This window comes from Argentina silus, assembly GCF_951799395.1.
Source record: "Argentina silus genome assembly, chromosome: X".
Taxonomy (NCBI): Eukaryota; Metazoa; Chordata; class Actinopteri; order Argentiniformes; family Argentinidae; genus Argentina; species Argentina silus.
Window position 1 is genome coordinate 43366504 of NC_139653.1, and position 19041 is coordinate 43385544.

At 45.3% G+C, this 19041-nt stretch overlaps 1 protein-coding gene across 2 annotated transcripts in view; it reads right to left on the minus strand.

Moving 5' to 3' along the window:
• Positions 1-7627: 7627 nt before the first annotated feature.
• Positions 7628-19041, minus strand: part of tyw1 (tRNA-yW synthesizing protein 1 homolog) — a 63514-nt gene continuing 52100 nt past the window's right edge. For both annotated transcript variants that reach the window (XM_083696283.1, XM_083696284.1), the window contains 2 exons: positions 14132-14299; positions 7628-8734 (listed from right to left, as the gene is read on the minus strand). In XM_083696283.1, coding sequence (XP_083552409.1) covers positions 8513-8734; positions 14132-14299 — 390 coding nt within the window. In that variant the 3' untranslated portion in view covers positions 7628-8512. The remainder of the gene's footprint in view (positions 8735-14131; positions 14300-19041) is intronic.

The following is a 19041-nucleotide window of genomic DNA, read 5'->3' on the forward strand; positions in this document are numbered from 1 at the left end:
AGCATAAGCTTCCCCACAGCTCATGCCTCCTCTGAGCATTCTTCTTCATCTACTGCTCCACTTCAGGGCATTGGTGAACGCTACAGTATCATAGTACCTAGGAGGACTAATAAGACAATCGCACAATGTATCTGATAAATGTAAGGCTTACACATCCACTTTAGTGGTTTAATTTGCCCAGGGTGGCTAGGCGTCCATCACCTTAACCAGCCCACACACTCACAACTGACACCACTGCTCGAGGGACATACAGCACGCACACACGCATACATACACACCCAAACTCCCATGCATTCACGCAAGCACACACGCATACACACACACACCCAAACTCCCATGCATTCACGCAAGCACACACACACACACACAAACACCCATTCAGAATCAGAATCAGAATCAGAATTCTTTTATTTGGCCAAGTATATTTGCACATACAGGAAATTGACTTGGTGAGGTTGGTGCATGGACATAAAAAACATTGCCTGGCACGGCAACTGCACCGCCCTCAACTGCAAGGCGTTGCAGAAGGTGGTGCGGACAGCTGAGCGCATCAGTGGATGTGAGTTTCCCTCCATCCAGGACATATACAACAAGCGATGTGTCAGCAAAGCCCGGAGGATCATCAGAGACCCCAGCCACCCCAATCACAGCCTGTTTGAACTGTTGCCGTCCAAAAGACGGAGCCTCCTCCGGAGCCTCAGGGCCAAAACTCAGAGGCTCTCCAACAGCTACTTCCCCCAGGCCATCAGGCTAATGAACAAGCCTACCCCAAACCCATGACTTTACCCCCAGCACACCCACAGAATGGACTCTACTAGCACACAGTCACTTTAACAACACCTCTACACCTACGGTACAGTGCAATAATAATGACATTCCACTGCACCACTTTACTTTTGTACTCTACTATTTATACTGCAATTGTGTCATGTCTACTGTCTTGTGTCCCCAACAATCGTCACTGTCCAACCGTCTCACTTATATTGTACTATGTCACTTATTGTCTTGTCTCACTTATATTGTACTATGTCACTTATTGTCTTGTCCTTACCTCATTGCACTACTGCGTATTTTGTATTATTTGTATTATTTGTATTATTTGTATTCTGTATGCTGCATTGTCAAGGAACCGAGCCCAAGAATTTTACTCCCTGCACTCGTGTATGAGGCGTAACAAATAAACTTGAAACTTGAATGAGGCTAGAGGCTTTGAAATGGTGAAATGGGGGGAGAGGGGGGTGGAAGTCCCAGAGTCAGTGAGAGGCAGGGGGCTTGGTTGTGAGCCCCACTGCCATGGGAAAGAAACTGTTCAGGTGGCGCAAGGTTTTAGTCTTGATTGACCGGAACCTTTTGCTGGATGGAAGTCTCTGGAAGAGGTTGTGACCAGGATGGGAAGGATCAGCGATATCTTTCCTACTCTCTTACTGGTCCTGGAGTGGAACAGGTCCAGGAGAGATGGCAGGTTACAGGTCTCGGCTGACTGAATAATCCGCTGCAGTCTGCCTTTGTCCTTGGCAGTGGAGGCAGCGAACCAGACGGTGATTGATGAGTTGAGGATGGACTCAATGATGGCCGTGTAGAACTCAACCATCACTTTCTGCGGCATGTTGAATTTCTTTAGCTGCCGCAGGAAGAACATCCTCTGCTGGGCCTTCTTGATGGTGGAGGTGATGTTCTCCACCCACCTGAGGTCCTTTGAAATTATTGTCCCCAGGAATCTGAATGACTCCACAATGTTAACTGGGGAGTCACACATGATGAGGGGGGCGGTTGGGGCTGGGCTTCTCCTGAAGTCTACTACCATCTCTACAGTTTTTAGGGCGTTCAGCTCCAAGTAGTTCTGGCTGCACCAGGAATCCAGGCTGTCAACTTCCTCTCTGTAGGCAGCAGGGTGACAGAAGGGTGGCTAGAGGTGCAGCTGTTGGTGTAGAGGGAGAAGAGTAGAGGAGAGAGCACACAGCCTTGTGGGGCTCCGGTGCTGATGGTCCGGGGCTCCGAGACAAGCTTGCCCAGCTGTACCGGCTGCTTCCTGTCTGTCAGAAAGTCAGTGATCCACCTGCAGGTGGGCTCAGGCACGCTCAGCTGGGATAGCTTGTCCTGGAGGAGAGCTGGGGCAATATGTCAGCAAAACTAAGGAGATTGAATGTCAGCAAAACTAAGGAGATTGTGGTCGACTTCCGGAGAGGCCACACCAAACACCCACCACTGACCATCGATGGTGCTGCTGTGGAGAGAGTGAGCAGCACCAAATTCCTGGGGGTGCACATCAGCGAGGACCTCTCCTGGACCACCAACACTGCATCACTGGCGAAGACAGCCCAGCGGCGCCTCTACTTCCTCCGCAAGCTGAAGCGAGTGAAAGCTCCCACACCAATCCTGACAACATTCTACCGAGGCACCATTGAAAGCATCCTGTCCAGCTGCATCACTGTGTGGGGCGGTAGCTGCACCGAACACAGCAGGAAAGCACTGCAACGCATAGTGAACACAGCTGGCAAGATCATTGGTGCCCCACTCCCTTCCCTGCAAGAGACTTACTCCACCTGCCTCACCTGAAAAGCTACCTCAATTGTGAGTGACGCAAGCCACCCCGCACACAGTCTGTTTAGCCTCCTGCCTTCTGGAAGAAGGTATAGGAGCCTCTGTGCCCACACCACCAGACTCACGAAAAGCTTCATACCCCAAGCTGTCAGGAAGCTAAATTCTCTCCCCTCACTCCCCCCAGCCACATCCTCCAGGCTGTCAGGAAGCTGAAACCCCCCCCCTTAAAAACACTACGGACTCTGGACAATCTACTATTCTATTGTTATAATCTACTATTGCACTATTATTTGTACACAGAATACATAGTATTTGGCTGCTATTTACTGTCTCTACTGACTGTTCTTTTTGCACTGTTTAAATTATTTTTATTGAATGTTTTACTTTTAGTATGTCTTGTCTTATCTGTTGTGCCTGGGCACTTTATCTGTCTCACCGTGGGAGAGTGAGAAACGTCCTTTCGATTCCTTTGTATGTCTTGACATGTGAAGAATTGACATTAAAGCCACTTTGACTTTGACTTTAACTTTGATAGTGTTAAATGCAGTTTGTTGACGTCTCTCTCCTGGATGGATAGAGGTGTGACGGGGGGAGGGGGCTGTAGAGGTTAGTGTCTCTGTCCAGGCTGGGAAGAAGAGGTGTGATAGCTGTGGGGGAGGGTTGGTTTTGTGGGTCAGAGTCAGGGCTGCTCCATTGTCTGTTGAATCTACAGTAGAAGTCATTCAGGTCATTTGCAAGTCTGAGGTCATCCATAGAGTGGGGGGATCTGGTTTTGCAGTCTGTGATCACTCGGTGGCCTTTCCAGACTGACGAGGAGTCGTTGGCTGCAAACTGTTGTTCTAGCTTCTTTGAGTACTGTCGTCTGGCCTCCTTAATCTCCTTGCCAAACGTGTACTTAGCCAGTCTAAACCTTTCCTTGTCACCACTCCTGAAAGCCCTCTCCTTCTCCAAAGGAAGCTATTTGAGTCTTGCTGTGAACCAGGGCTTGTCATTGTTGTAACTCACCCTGGTGCTTGTTGGAATACATCTGTCCTCACAGAAGCTGATGTATGACGTCACAGACTCTGTGTATTCGTCCAGGCTGTTGGAAGCAGTCTTAAAAATGTCCCAATCTGTGGTGTCAAGGCAGTCACGCAGCTCCTCCACTGCATCTCTGCTGCTCCAATTCTTAGATGTCCGCACAGCAGGTTTAGAAAGTTTTAGTTTCTGCCTGTATGCCGGGAACAGATGAATAAGAGCATGGTCAGATAGACCCAGAGCCGCGCGGGGAACTGCGTGATAAGCTCTGCTGATGGTGCTGTAACAGTGATCCAAAATCTTCTCCTCCCTGGTGGGGCATTTGATTAACTGTTTATATTTAGGGAGTTTGTGAGTTAAGTTGCCCTTGTTAAAGTCCCCAAGGACAATAACTGGGGAATACGTGTTCACTTTCCTTCTCTCCACTCCTAATATTTGGTCGGTGAGTTGACGTTGAGCCACTTTCATGCAAGCACATGCACATGCACACACACGCAGACACACACACACACACACACACACACACACACACACACACACACACACACACACACACACACACACACACATAAATTCACACAAGCACACACGAACGTGCCCACACACACACACACACACTTTATTCTACCCGTGGGACTGGACTGGTGTTGACTATGACTCACTGAGAGATGTACAGTATGGATCAATATAACCAAAGGTTATTGTGTGAACAAGAGCATTCAATTAGCAGTTTGAATCAATATCCCCTCTATTAAAGGCACAATGCAGCCACTAGGACTGAAAAACAAATTAATGATTGCACCGTTAAAGAAATAATGTTAGAGGCAAAACGTTGATGTCGAATTTGAAAAGCAGGCTAGTGATTCTAATCAGAACATAATCATCAACTCAGATACAAGCACAGCAGGAGCTTAGATCTGAGGTAATGAGCTTCTGCCGGTAAATACTCCATGAGAGATTTGGATGTTCCTCAGAACATTTATTTTGTCCAGTTGATGGGAGAGATAAAGAGGTATAAGCTGTGGGTTAATAACCTCCTTTGGGAGACGTGCAGCGGGAAGTTAAAAGATCTCTTACAACTGAACTCTCATGCAGAACCCCAATATGACCTCTAGATCTTGGCTCCCCAAGCCTGTGAATCTTCCTGATGGGGAGGATTCCAGCATGGTGTCTGAGGTGAGATACTAGCCAGCACAAAGCCGGTGTGTGGTTGAAAACAAATAAAGTAGCCCATTTTGACCTGCTCTCTACTGTATGTACTGTTGTCACACACAAGATACCAACAGGATGCTTTCAGGCATCCTTTAAAGGCCCACAACAGCCAGTTTTGCTTCCTGGCTTTTCTGAAAAAATATACTATTAAGAACGCAAACACTGTGGGGTGATGTTAGTCATTCATGGGGCTATATGGGAAAGTAACGCCAGATACTGCAAAGAGGAATTCTCAATGAAATGTGTGGAAAGGTTGTTTGACTCAGTCGCCAGTGAAGGGAGTTCAGAGGGTGATATTTGACGCTGGGTTCTAGCCATGTAACACTTGGAGCTCTGATGAATGAAATGTCATATGTCACTGCACGTGGGAAATCGTTTCAGGAGGAGCTAAGAATGTTTCCCAAAATACATATACATTGACCTAAATGGCAATGTTCAGACTTGAATCATTGTGCTATAACATTGTGCAGCATCAGGATATCATATACAGTATCAGCAATTTTTTTTTTTTTTAAATGACTAATGTGGGCCTTTAGCTTGTGTCTCCCCTGGAGACCAGAGCCATTACAGTTCAACCTCCAGCCCACACTTCCTCTCTCCCAAGAGGTTTGTCCAATCTACTGGTATCGTCTGTCTTGCTGCACAAAAAAACAGGGGAAGGACCATGTTTAGAGCAGTGGAGGCTGGTGGAAGTAAAAATCAGAGGATGGGCTCATTGTAATACATGGAATGGAATGAGGAATGGTATCATACATGTGCGTGTCCTCCAATTTCTACCTCCACCAGCCTCCCCTGGTTTAGAGGGACTATAATGGAGATGGGAAGTGAACTAAAACAGCCTTTTTGATGCATACTCTACGAGAGGCTTTTTCTCTCAAGTTGCAAAAATATGAATCGATTGAAACCTAAAAATACACTCACTCGCACTTTATTAGGAACACTATACTAATACTGGGTAGGGCCTCCCTTTGCTCTCAAAACAGCCTCAATTCTTCAGCCTCAAAAGAGATTTGAGATTCTGGTCCATGATGACATGATTGCATCATGCAATTCCAGCAGATTTTTCAGGTGCACTTTCAAGCTGTGAATCTCCCATTCTACCACATCCCAAAGGTGTTCTAATGGATTCAGATCCGGTGACTGGGAAGGCCACTGAAGAACACTGAACTCATTGTCATGTTCATGAAACCAGTTTGAGACGACTTTTGCTTTGTGACATGGTGCATTATCATGCTGGAAGGAGCCATTAGAAGATGGGTAAATTGTGGCCATGAAGGGATACACATGGTCAGCAACAATACTCAAATAGGCTGTGGCATTCAAGCGATGATTCATTGGTATTAACGGGCCCCAAGTGTGCCAAGAAAACATTGCTTCAAGATATCCTGCTTTTTTGTTGTGTTTAAATTAAATGTGTTTAAATTAAGTTAAAATGCTCACCCATTAGTCAGACTTATGTTTTATTAGTTTTTAACTGTGACTGGTTTATTTCAGGTTCCTGGTGATGCCATGCCAACCCTTTCCCCTCAAATCAAAATAACAAGACAGAAAACAGAACATCAGAAGTTCTATTTTGACTTCATTTCAACTTTTCGCAAGAACAAACTATATGTATATCTTTGCCAATTGGGGAGAAGCCTCTGGTAGAATTCAGTTGTAACTAACTTCATGATTGAAGCAGTGGAGGCTGGTGGAGGTAGAAATTGGAGGATGGGCTCATTGCAATGCATGGAATGGAATGAGGAATGTTGTAATGCATGGAATGGAATGTGGAATGGCATCAAACACACATTGTGTACAGTACTTACCATCCGTAGCCTGCTTACTATTATTCCTACTGAAGGTATTTCACATATTTCAGTTCTCAGACGGTACTGTTGATGTTTCAGTAATAGAGATACTTCATGAAAGAAAAAGTGACACATTCCAAAATAGAAATAACTTATATTTATTTAAATGTAATGATAAAAAAAACAAAAAAACAAAAAACAGAAAGCACGTTTTGATACCATTCCTCATTCCATTCCAGGCATTACAATGAGCCCCGTCCTCCGATTTCTGCTTCCACCGGCCTCCACTGAGACACGCCTAGCAAGTCCAACAGAGTCTCGACATCAATGATTCAACAATGTTTCAGCATTCTGCCATGTCCTATTGCTGTCTGACATCTGAACTCTCCCGTCCGTCAGTCACTCAGTCAGCATCCACTCTCCGGCCAATGACTATGACCTTGTTCAGAGACCAATATACACAGGCTATAAACCCTATCCTGTCAATCCCCTGGCCTTACAAGTGTGTTAAAATGTCAGCTTCCAATTCAGGAACTAATAAAAGCATGACAAATGTAAAGTAAATGTGAGGTTGGCAGCAGTGCTCACAAAGTGCTCACCTCAGTGTACCTGTGTTGGCTGTCACAGCTTTGTGACCTCACAGTGTGTCCTATAAAAAAGGAAGGAGGACAAAAGGATTCTTGCATCATTTAGACTTTTATTACAACGACATACAGTACCATACTGTATGTACATCTGCTCTCACTGTATGGTACCCTATTTGCGAGGCAATGCAGTAACATGGACCAAACAAAACAAGACAGTGAAAACAAAATCAATTTAAAAAAAAAAAATCAATAAAATCCACAATGAAAATGTACAAAATAGTTTTTTCTTTTCAAGTAAATAATTGGATATGCAGTAATCTCATCCCAGTAAAGGCTTGGTAGACTGGCATACTGATGTCAGGGGAGGCTGGTGGAGGTAGAAATCAGAGGATGCGCTCATTGTAATGCATGGAACGGAATAAGGAGTGGTACAAACACGTGTTTAATACCATTCCATTCCATAGATTACAATGAGCGCGTCCTCCGATCTCTACCTCCTCCAGCCTCCCCTGGTGTGTTACGCTGCCATAGTGTGTATTGTACAACCTTGTTGCCAATCTTGCTGAGCCATCTTGTCGTAAGAAGACCTGTATTGTGTATTATCCTTGATGATTTTATGCATGTTTATTATTTGTATTATGTGTGCTTGATTTTAATTGTCTTAACTAAACTAAGCATCACTAGGTGCCCTTGGTGTTGCCTGTCCTCTCTCTCTCCCAGACTTGCACCACAGGGGAGTAATCATTGTCCTGAGTGGGCAGAGCAGCAAAAGCCCCTGGGATACACCTGTAGTTCCCTGGGGGTATTAAAACATTCCGAGCACGTTCTACTGGGCATCACGCTACCATCAGCAGACCAGGGGCAGGGTCATAAAACTGTCAGGGAGAAGGAGATGATGGGAGGCCCAAATGGCTCAACTTAACTAGTGCAATCCTCCATATCGGCTGCCAGCCAGCAGTAAAAAAATCAAAACAAATTACATTAACAATAATGACGATAAAAAGTGTGTGTGTGTGTGTGTGTGTGTGGAGGGGGGGGGGGGGGTGCGGGGGATATTGAAGATCTATTTACTTAAAAGGAGGGAAAATAATAGTAACAGTAAAAGGGAATGGCTTAAGAATAGTGCTGAGGAATTGATTTAAGTTTGAGCTGATCTTTGAGGTTAAGCCAATGGATATAAACATCGCCGGGCAGAGAGAGAGCAGCTTTAGCTCAACAAAACACCATGAGAGGCTCGGGGAGCATCGATAGTTAAAAACTGAACGGTAAAGTCAAAAATCAAAGTTCATGTGAAACTCAAGTGTGGACAGAAAGGAGGATTGTATTCTCTTTCTCTCTCTCTCTCTCTCTCTCTCTCTCTCTCTCTCAACAACCGGAGATGTCTTTGGTCTTGTTTTTCCTTTGAAAGCGTGTGTCGACGGGGTCGAAGCCTCGTTCTCTGCCTCCAAACAGGGCCCAGCTGGGAGTCTTGGCCATGTAGTCGTCAGCAGAGAAGCTCTGGCTTCCCCCGCTCTCCTCGTAGCCCTGCACCAACTCCTGGAACCTCTCGTAGTCGATCCACGTCCACCACTCGCTTTCCACCTTGAACTGTGGAAACCAGCACACACACACACACACACACACACAGACACACACAGACACACACACACACACACACACACACACACACACACACACACACACACACACACACACACACACACACACACACACACACGCACGCACGCCCCACACCACATGCACACATGCACACGCACGTACAGAGAAAGAGGTAGAAGGTTAGAGGATGAGTGAGAGCTCTAGAAGTGATCAATCACACTCAGACTGGCTGATCAGGGTGCAGTCTCCAATGAGCTGCTCACCTGACAGGTATCATTCATTGCAGTCTGCAATCAGGACCCAAAATATAAGTTTGTTTTACGCCATTGTTTATAAACAAAGCAATTGTAAACAAACAGTGTATAGCGTCAAAACATAGTTAAAACTATAATTTTGATCTCATGGATGGTCAGTCATTGTATCCATAGCTCCGTCTATGAATTTGAGAGTGGTTACATTTCTCCAGCCCCATCACTCAGCTGTTTACCAAAAACAGTGGTGGGGAGTCTGCTTTGTTGGTGTTTGAATCCCAGATTATCCCTTTAACCAATGAGACTCTTCCACCTTTCAACTCTGGATACTTCTCCAGTTGGACCCAGCCTCTGGAAGGGTTAGGGTTAGGGTTGGGGGGGGGGGGGGGTCAGAGAAAGAGAGAAGAGGGTGTGGGAAAGATGGGGTATGAGGTATGAGAAGAAGAGAAGTAAAGCTAAGGACTGTGAGAGCATACAAAGCAGCCCTCCCGGTTCCATCTCCATTGCTTGTTTACTCCCTGTGCAGTTCAGGAATTCACATCTGAAAGCATCTCTCTCTCCATCAATCACACCTTATTGCAACGCAGAAGCCCTCCCACTGCGAGTGAGAGAGAGTGAGAGAGATACAGACAGAGAAAGAGAGAGAGAGAGAGAGTGAGAGAGATACAGACAGAGAAAGAGAGAGAGAGAGAGAGTGAGAGAGATACAGACAGAGAAAGAGAGAGAGAGAGAGAGAGTGAGCAACAAGTGTCATTCCCCATGTCTCATCTCGCCTGTTCCGTTTCATCACAGTGGAGGAGATCATGGTGACCCTGCCATATCCCAGTATGTAACAGTGCTGTATTCTGCTGCTATGATTGGCTTTCATAATGACGCCGACGCAACACTACACTCAGACTCAAGGCTCTGTGTTGGACAAACTGGAGCACCGCAAACTCCACCATGGCGCTTAACCCAGCTTGATATCAACAGTAAGCTTCGAGAAAGATTACGATTATTATTTCTCCACACTACTTGTGAAGGTTTAATGGAGCGCAGCGTTAGTACTTCTATTTTATTTTATTCTATTCTATTTTAAAACTTATTGTATTGTTGCACTACTCTGTGGCACTGTCACTTTTGCATTTCACTGTATACTTGTATGCACGTGACAAATAAAGAATCTTGAATCTTGAATCTAGTTCCGGCAGGACACTCTAAGTCAAGCGGCGCAGCTGTCTGTCAGGTGACAGGACCAAGGCTTAAAAGCAAGCCAAGTTTTACCCTCCTCCATAGTTTCAGTTGTGACATGATTGCGCTGGCTAAGGGGGTACGTTTTGTGTGGTCGTCCCACCCACCACCCCCAGCCTCTACCCGTTCGGTCACTCTGTATGTAGCCTATTGTATTGTATACTTGTATGTTGTGGTCGTTTAACCCCTACAGAGCTGAGCCATCCAATTATGCCGAGCTTAAATGTATAACCATTTTCATGCGATAAATAGTTAAACTGACTTGAGTGTTCTGACTGAACTGTTGTGTACGACAGACTAAGGAGTGGAGTTTATCTTTATTGTCCCAATGGGTCGTTTGTTGTGCCTGTCTGTGCTCCTTCCACTCAGCTCAGAGGAACATTTAAGTTTGGGCTTCTTAATAGTCCAAAAAAATTGTTTTTTTTTAGTGAGGTCTTGTGTTGGGCATTGCCTTTAGTGTTTCTTTAAGTGCTTAACAATAAACACACAAACATGAAGGCTGCACTGGGGACACCCAGCTTTTAGCAGAACCTAGGCCTATTAGCAGAATTTTAAATGTTACTGTAAAAGTTCACAAACCTGCCTCCCTCTGGTGTGGGTCAACTATAATGTAACTCTGTAGAGATCACCGGAGGATATAGCAGAACTGAAGGGAAAGCAGCAGCATTTCCCTGGCCAGAACTAACAGGCTTAACAAGTAGCTACAGCAATAAAGAACAGCCGCAGAGATTCTTATTCTGGAAGAAATAAGAGCATCTACTTGGCCAAATTCAGACCCTTTGCAGGGCAGAAGGAGTTCAGACTATACAGTACACGTTAGAGTGTTGCCTATCAGCATTAGCATGTTGGCTATTTGCTGGGCTGTCACTGTACCTTTCTATGCCAATGGAAAATAGTTAGATGCTACAGTACATTGATAATCAAGGCTTATACAAAGAAAATGAACACAGAGCCAACTATGTAACAGTAAGACCCACTCTGGTGAGTCTTATAACTAGCCTGAACCCCTAGAGAGGTTTGTCTGAGTGTGCAGTGCCCCATACCACCACCACAACTTCATTCTGATTCTAGTGCAGTTACTCTCCGCACGCACGCACGCACACATGCACGCACGCACGCACGCACACAACCAGTTTGTCTGTGTAAAGCTTCTAACCTCTGTGCTCTCCGGGAACCCCCGTCTCCTAAGCCTGCTGTTTTCATTACAGATCTAGTCATCATCTCAGGGATGCGTCCTCTCCACCTGGAGAGCCAGGCCCTGGGTAAACAGCAGCTGGTCGATAGGGGGTCCCAGGGTGGTGGGGAACATGGACAGATGATGGAGGGAGGCTGGATAATGTGAGCTCTCTTGAGACTCATACAACCCAACGAAAGATGAGGATTGCGCACCTATTCACCTCCACAGATAAGGTGACTTATCTGTCTCTGCTCTTTCCACAGCCATGAAACAAACTTTGTAAAAACAGCATATACAGCATTCGAATGCTCTATTGCTCGTAATGTAAGTGCTTTGCTTTCATTAATTATTGATGGATCACAAAGCAGCAGCTGACACACACACACACACACACACACACACACACCGGCACGCACACACACACACACACACTTGCTCGCATGCACGCGCACTCTTTGAAATCACTTATTCAATTACAGAGGTATTAAAACAGCTCCTCCCCAGGACTGAAACCTCTTCTTAAGTGTAGCTTATGGAAAATCCCATTTAATGCTCAGGGTATAAAACCAGGTGTTCAAGACAAACCGACACAGACGTGTGCTTCAGGGCTATGGCCATATCGCATACAGCTTCAACCTAGGTATGAGGGGATAAAGAAACTGTTGTGTTTGTGTGTGTACGTGTGTAGAGGACATTGAAAAGATAGATGGAGGCAGAGAGAGAGAGAGAGAGAGAGAGGAGGGTGAAAATCAATGCAGTTAAATATAGTTGGTGGCCTTGCTGGCTGGCTTGTGAAAGATGGAGGTGAACTAAAGGAACAATTGGCTTTTTAGCACATTTTGTGTGTGTCGAGACGTGCCTACCGGAGACACCCACCTACTCAGCCTCCGCTGATGGAGTGTCGTCAAGGAGACGTATATATATTTCTGTTGTGGCCCATGGTCTTCATTAACATCATCATTGTTCAGGGGATTTTAAGGGGAGCCCTTTAGGGAGGGCCTAGTCCACTACCAACTTTGCACTTTGACAAACCTTAACAAGAAGGGTGGCCACAGCAGTGTTTGTGTGTGTGTGTGTGTGTGTGTGTGTGTGTGTGTGTGTGTGTGAGCATGTGCGTGTATGTGCCCACACCTGCGCGCGTGTGTTTATTTTAATTAGAGTGGTTGATCCTGAAGGAAGGGAATCAACCTGCCCACTCATTGCTGTCAAACGATAATTGGGAGGCCCGTCTGTTTGTCGATGGAAAATTACAATAAAAACATGATTCAAAATAATAACGATAACCGGGAGGGCCTAGTCCACTGCCAAGATCACAAGGGTACACAGGGAAATCATTCAGTTCACTTTTTTTTTTTTAACCAGGAATAAGTAGCGTAAAGCTCATACTGTCACCATAACACTCCATTCCTTAAGACACATCTTTATTAACTGGCCTACCCTTTCTCCTAGACTTTGATTGCTGCTTTTATGATATGGTTATATGTATATTATTTTATCTTTTATTTTATGCACTTTGAGATTATTCTTGCATAATGAAAAGTGCTTTATACATTTAATCCATTATTATTATTATTATTATTATTATTATTATTATTCCAGAAGAGGGATACATTATAAACTGCAAGCCTGACTAGGGGTTCTCTCACCAAAAATGGGTGAAGGCTTGTCCTGCATGTCTTACCCCTACCAGACAACTTTAAGAGCATGAGATATCCATCACCTTATCCAGCAGGTATCTAGTATCGAACATCATGTTAGTGTGGCCTTACTCACCGAGACACCAGGAAACAAGAAACAAGAAACATCAGAAACACACTTTTCTGAGAATCATCCCCCCCCCCCCCCCCCCCCCACCCACCCCCAACAGTGACTCAACCCAAAAAGACAGAGTTAATTAGAATTAAATCAGAGCTCTCTCCTGCCCCTGTCAGCCCTCCTGTCCTCAGACAGCAGGAGCCCACAGAGCCTGAGAGATGGGGGGGGGGGGGGGTAAACAAAGTTGATATTCAGATCATTAATACGCCAGTCACATCAAACAGAAGCCTGTAAAATAACGGCAAGATTAGGGGAGGAAAAAATGAGAAGTCTGAGATTGCGTGAGGGAGGGGGAGAACATTTTTTGGCCCGAAAGATGAGGAGGAAACGACTATTGAGGGGGTTCAGGGCCACACGGTCGATGAATGAATGCATTATGGATGGAGATTTGGCTCTGCTTCACTTCATCGCTGTCTGAGCCAACAAAACGAGAGATTTCTGTTTTCCTTAGATTGTAGAAAATCATTAAAGGAAGTCAGGAAAAGGTATGCTTACAGACAACTAAACCAAACAACAAAAGCGAAGAAGCCTAAAGCAATGCCTTCCTTTCTGTCTGAAAACGAATTCAGCCGGGTATCGTGTGATTTTTAGTCTGGTGGAGGTAGAAATCGAAGGACAGGCTCATTGTAATGAAAGGAATGGAATGTAGAATGGCATCAAACACACACATTTGTGGCAGACAGCCATTGCACCGTGTAAAAAAGAAAAGAAAAAAAGAGCCATTTAGACATGGATGTGGAGGTAGATGCCCGTAGGCACTGCACAGCACATAAATACATGCCATTATTAGGGGAGAGGGCGACTGAGAGAGAGAGAGAGAGAGAGAGAGAGAGAGAGAGAGAGACACACACAGACAGACATAAGGGGGGGGGGGGGGGGGGGGGGGTAGGATATAGTAAGGATTATATATACCTTGGTGTGGGCGATGAGTAGACAGTTGGAGTGCTCATGCTCACAGGCGATCTCGTACTGGGGCAGCATGTTGGCCAGCTGCTGGACAAAGTGGATGACCTCCTCATGCCACGGCACGTTGGCCATGGTTAGAGTACTGGCCGGGCTCTCCCCACAGTATGTCACTCCCTGGAGAAAGAGAGAGAGAGAGGGGGGGGGGGTAAGGAATAGTGAGGGAGGGATAAAGAAAAGGGGGGGAAGGGGTTCAAATATATTTATCATAACTACAAACTATGAAATATTGAGAGCAGCAAAAACCTGCACACTGTCTTCAGAAAACACTGATTTACAAGCAAGAAAGAGGGGGAGAAGTAGAGAGAGGGGGAGAGGTAGAGAGAGGGAGGTAGAGAGAGGTGGAGAGGTAGAGAGAGGGGGAGAGGTAGAGAGAGGGAGGTAGAGAGAGGGGGAGAGGTAGAGAGAGGGAGGTAGAGAGAGGGGGAGAGGTAGAGAGAGGGAGGTAGAGAGAGGGGGAGAGGTAGAGAGAAGGAGGTAGAGAGAGGGGAGAAGTAGAGAGAGGGAGGTAGGGGGAGAGGTAGAGAGAGGGGGAGAGGTAGAGAGAGGGAGGTAGAGAGAGAGGGAGGTAGAGAGAGGGGGAGAGGTAGAGAGAGGGTGGTAGAGAGAGGGGGAGAGAGGGAGGTAGAGAGAGGGGGGTAGAGAGAGGGGGAGAGGTAGAGAGAGGGGAGAGGTAGAGAGAGGGAGGTAGAGAGAGGGATGTAGAGAGAGGGGGAGAGGTAGAGAGAGGGAGGTAGAGAGAGGGGGAGAGGTAGAGAGAGGGAGGTAGAGAGAGCACAAGCGAGCAACAGAGAGAGAGTAATAACATTTTAATTTAATTGTTTTAATGTCCCTCAGCCAACTGAGGCTTGGGCTCATTGACTACTGGGCTGACTCACACACTGAACACACTGAAGGACACAGAGAAACAGACATATGGAGAGATGTGTGCTCAGAATGAGATAGGAAATGTGGACCCTGGCAGCTGTTGTTCTCTGTCTCTTCACTGTTCCCTGCACCTGTAGATCACACTTTTTCCCTCCCTGGGATGTTGTATCCACTACTGAAGTCACTCAGCGAGGCTGGTGGAGGTAGAAATCAGAGGATGGGTTCATTGTAATGCATGAAATGGTATCAAACGTGTGATGATACCCTTCCTCATTCCATTCCATTCCATTCCATTCCACTCCACCAGCCTCCACTGGTACTGACTGAGACACACTGACAATCACACTCTCGCAATGAGGAGACGAAAAACACCCTGATTTATTCAGAGTGCTATTGGATCATGTTGCATTCAACCAGCCTCTAATTGAACTACTGGGAAATCAGCAACATGTGAAAAATGTCCCTCTGTGAACTCAATGCCCTTCAACTAAACATTTTTAAAAATATATATATATTTTAACTCACCTCCTAGCGATTTCAAGCATAGAAACATTCTCTGATAGAAATATAAAGTGCACTTTTGACACAATGTTGTGGTGTTCACAAACGTGGCTAAATGCTTCCTCTTTGCTAGTAGCAAGACAGCCAAATTCATGCATGGAAACCTTCTCTTTGATAGAGATATAAAATGCACTTTATATTTCTGTTGTTCACAAATGCGGCCGGCTGCGGGAAAATGTATACAATGTTGCGCTGCATGCGGCCGTGGTAGCGAGGCTTTCGATACACTGGATCACGTTGCATTCAACCATATATGACATATATAAAAATGACATATATATGACATATAAAATGATCTACAGCACCAGCACTACCATGCAACACTACTACAGTATACACAATACCCTATTTCAATAGCTATACCTCAGACAGGTACACTGTGTATGAACACCTGACTTTAGCTCTCAAGTACTTTCATGTCCCACAATGGTCAGGACTGCAGTCACTTCCGATCTTCCGCCGTAGATTGAAAACCCATCTCTTCAGGCTACATCTTAACAGTCCCTCCTAAAGACCGCTTCACCCTCACTACCCCCCCTATACTAACCCTAACCCCGAGACCTCTTCTCCCCTGCTACCCCCCTGTACAAGTTCTCTCCTGCTAATGAAATATATTTAAAGAAATATATATATAATAATTAGCCTACTGGCATTACGACTGCCTGTGGCCCCTGGTGTGAGCATTGACTTCACTTTCACTTTGTCTTATGATGACTGTTGGATAGATGATTGGCTTACTTAAACAAATGTATTGTTGTACATCGCTTTGGATAAAGGCGTCTGCTAAATGCCATAAATGTAAATGTAAAATAAATCACATCACAATTTATAGCCCCAGACCCTGTATCTCACTCACACACACACACACACACACACACACACACACACACAGAGCTACAACTCCACAAGTTTGTCGTCTTCTAAAAGATTTAAAGCCACTCAATCTCGAGAAATAGAAAGGAAGAGAGGCAGGGTTCTCTAACGGGTGACATCAGTCAAACCTTTTAGCACCTTGTCAAGACAGAGCACAGACCATCTCAAGCTTTTTGGGGATTACTTGTGTGATCTGTCAACCCCAAGAAATATGAGGGGTGTAATATTGTATTTAAAAAAAAAAATTGTTTTACATCATACAGTTTAGAAGATTTAGTAAGTATTATTTTCCCGATGGCTGCATGAACACAACAGCCAGTTCTATTGTTCTTGATGATCTAGATCATTCTCACACGTTTTCCCTTTCACATGAACCGTTTCCATTCACTGATGGAAATGTTGTATAAAAAAATAAATAGAAAATAAAATAAAAAAAAAGAAGAAAAATCCCCCCCAAAAAAACGTATGAAAAAAAATAAAAAAAATAATCTAATCAAATCGGAGCCTTCACCATGTGGTCACAATCAATAAAGGCCAAGTCGTGTTGTTCATATGAGGGCTGGAAAGGCAGAGTAATGAGGAGGGAACAATGGAGGAGCATACAAATCCTCAAGGGCTGTGGGGACAATACCACAGAGGCTGTAGGGACAATACCACAGAGGCTGTGGGGACAATACCACAGAGGCTGTAGGGACAATACCACAGAGGCTGTAGGGACAATACCACAGAGGCTGTAGGGACAATACCACAGAGGCTGTAGGGACAATACCACAGAGGCTGTAGGGACAATACCACAGAGGCTGTGGGGACAATACCACAGAGGCTGTGGGGACAATACCACAGAGGCTGTGGGGACAATACCACAGAGGCTGGGGGGACAATACCACAGAGGCTGTAGGGACAATACCACAGAGGCTGTAGGGACAATACCACAGAGGCTGTAGGGACAATACCACAGAGGCTGTGGGGACAATACCACAGAGGCTGTAGGGACAATACCACAGAGGCTGTGGGGACAATACCACAGAGGCGGTCGTGCCTCAAGCATAGGCAGCAACACAATCTCCCAAGGCCAGCGGGAAGGACAAAAACAAAGTAAGTGAGGGATGAAAACCAAGAAGAGAGGATAGATGGAAGGAATCGGGGGAGAAATGATGATATATATACAGTTGTGGTCAGAAGTTTACATACACTTGTAAAGAGTATGTCATGGCAGTCTTGAGTTTCCAATCATTTCTACAACTCTTATTTTTCTGTGATGGATTGATTGGAGCAAATACTTCTTTGTCACAAAAAACATTCATGAAGTTTGGTTCTTTTATGAATTTATTATGGGTCTTCTGAAAATGTGACAATCTGCTGGGTCAAAAATATACATACAGCACCTTGAATTATCAATTTTGGTGATGTAGAAAGTTGTGTCAATCAAATTTGCTTTGTGGCATGGCCTCTTAACTTCTTATGAGTCATTATGATTGACTACAGCTGGTGACTTATTTCATTTAAATAGGGCTCGTTTGATACACTCATTACACTCAGCCAAAAACGCTACAATGGGAAAGTCTAAGGAGCTCAGCACGGAGCATAATTGACTTGAACAAGTCAGGAAAGTCACTTGGAGCCATTTCAAAGCAGCTACAGGTCCCAAGATCAACTGTGCAAACAATTGTTTGTAAGTATAAAATGCATGGCACAGTTGTGTCACTGCCACGATCAGGAAGAAAACACAAGCTATCACCTGCTGCTGACACACACTCACACTCACACTCACACACACTCTCACACACACACACACACACACACACACACACACACACACACACACACACACACACACACACAAGCCCACACGCACACGCACACACACGCACTGTATACAGTCCATCAAAAAGACAACCTCACATTATCTGTTCATTATCTGTTGAGTTATCATCTAATCCCTCCCTTGTTGGCCAGTCGACCAGGCATTGACATCAATCTCTCCGTCCATTCACAATACCACACTTCTCCACAAGGGAGGTCCCAGAGACGCAGAGCCAACCAATCATCCCGACCTGCGGCTCATTCATTTCACATGGACTCAGAAGAAGAAAAAAAAAAAGACGAAAAAAAAAACGGAGAGGGAAAACCGGTCTTTCATTTTGCTCTCGCTCCGTGATTGAGGAGGCGGAGACAATAGCATTTAGGGAATATAAATTGGAGTAGGCGAAGAGGTGAGGACAGACATAAAAGAGCAAAAAGGTCCGCCCCCCCCCCTAGCCCCTCCTCCTCTCAGCCTTTGGGACGAAAAGCCACAGGACGTCAGGACAAAATTGATGGGAAGCCCTGAGTGTTATCAGCCTTGCCTGTAGAATAATGATCACCTATACAGGCGGGGGTATAAATCACCTGGCCTCTGGAAGAGAGGGAACCAGGGAGAGAGAGAGAGAGAGAGAATATAGTATCTGAGTGAGAGAGAAAGAATATGTATAGTATGTGAGTAAGAAAGAGAGAGAGAGAGAGTGGGGGGGAGAGAGAGAGAGATAGTATATAGTATCTGAGTGAGAGAGAGAGAGAGA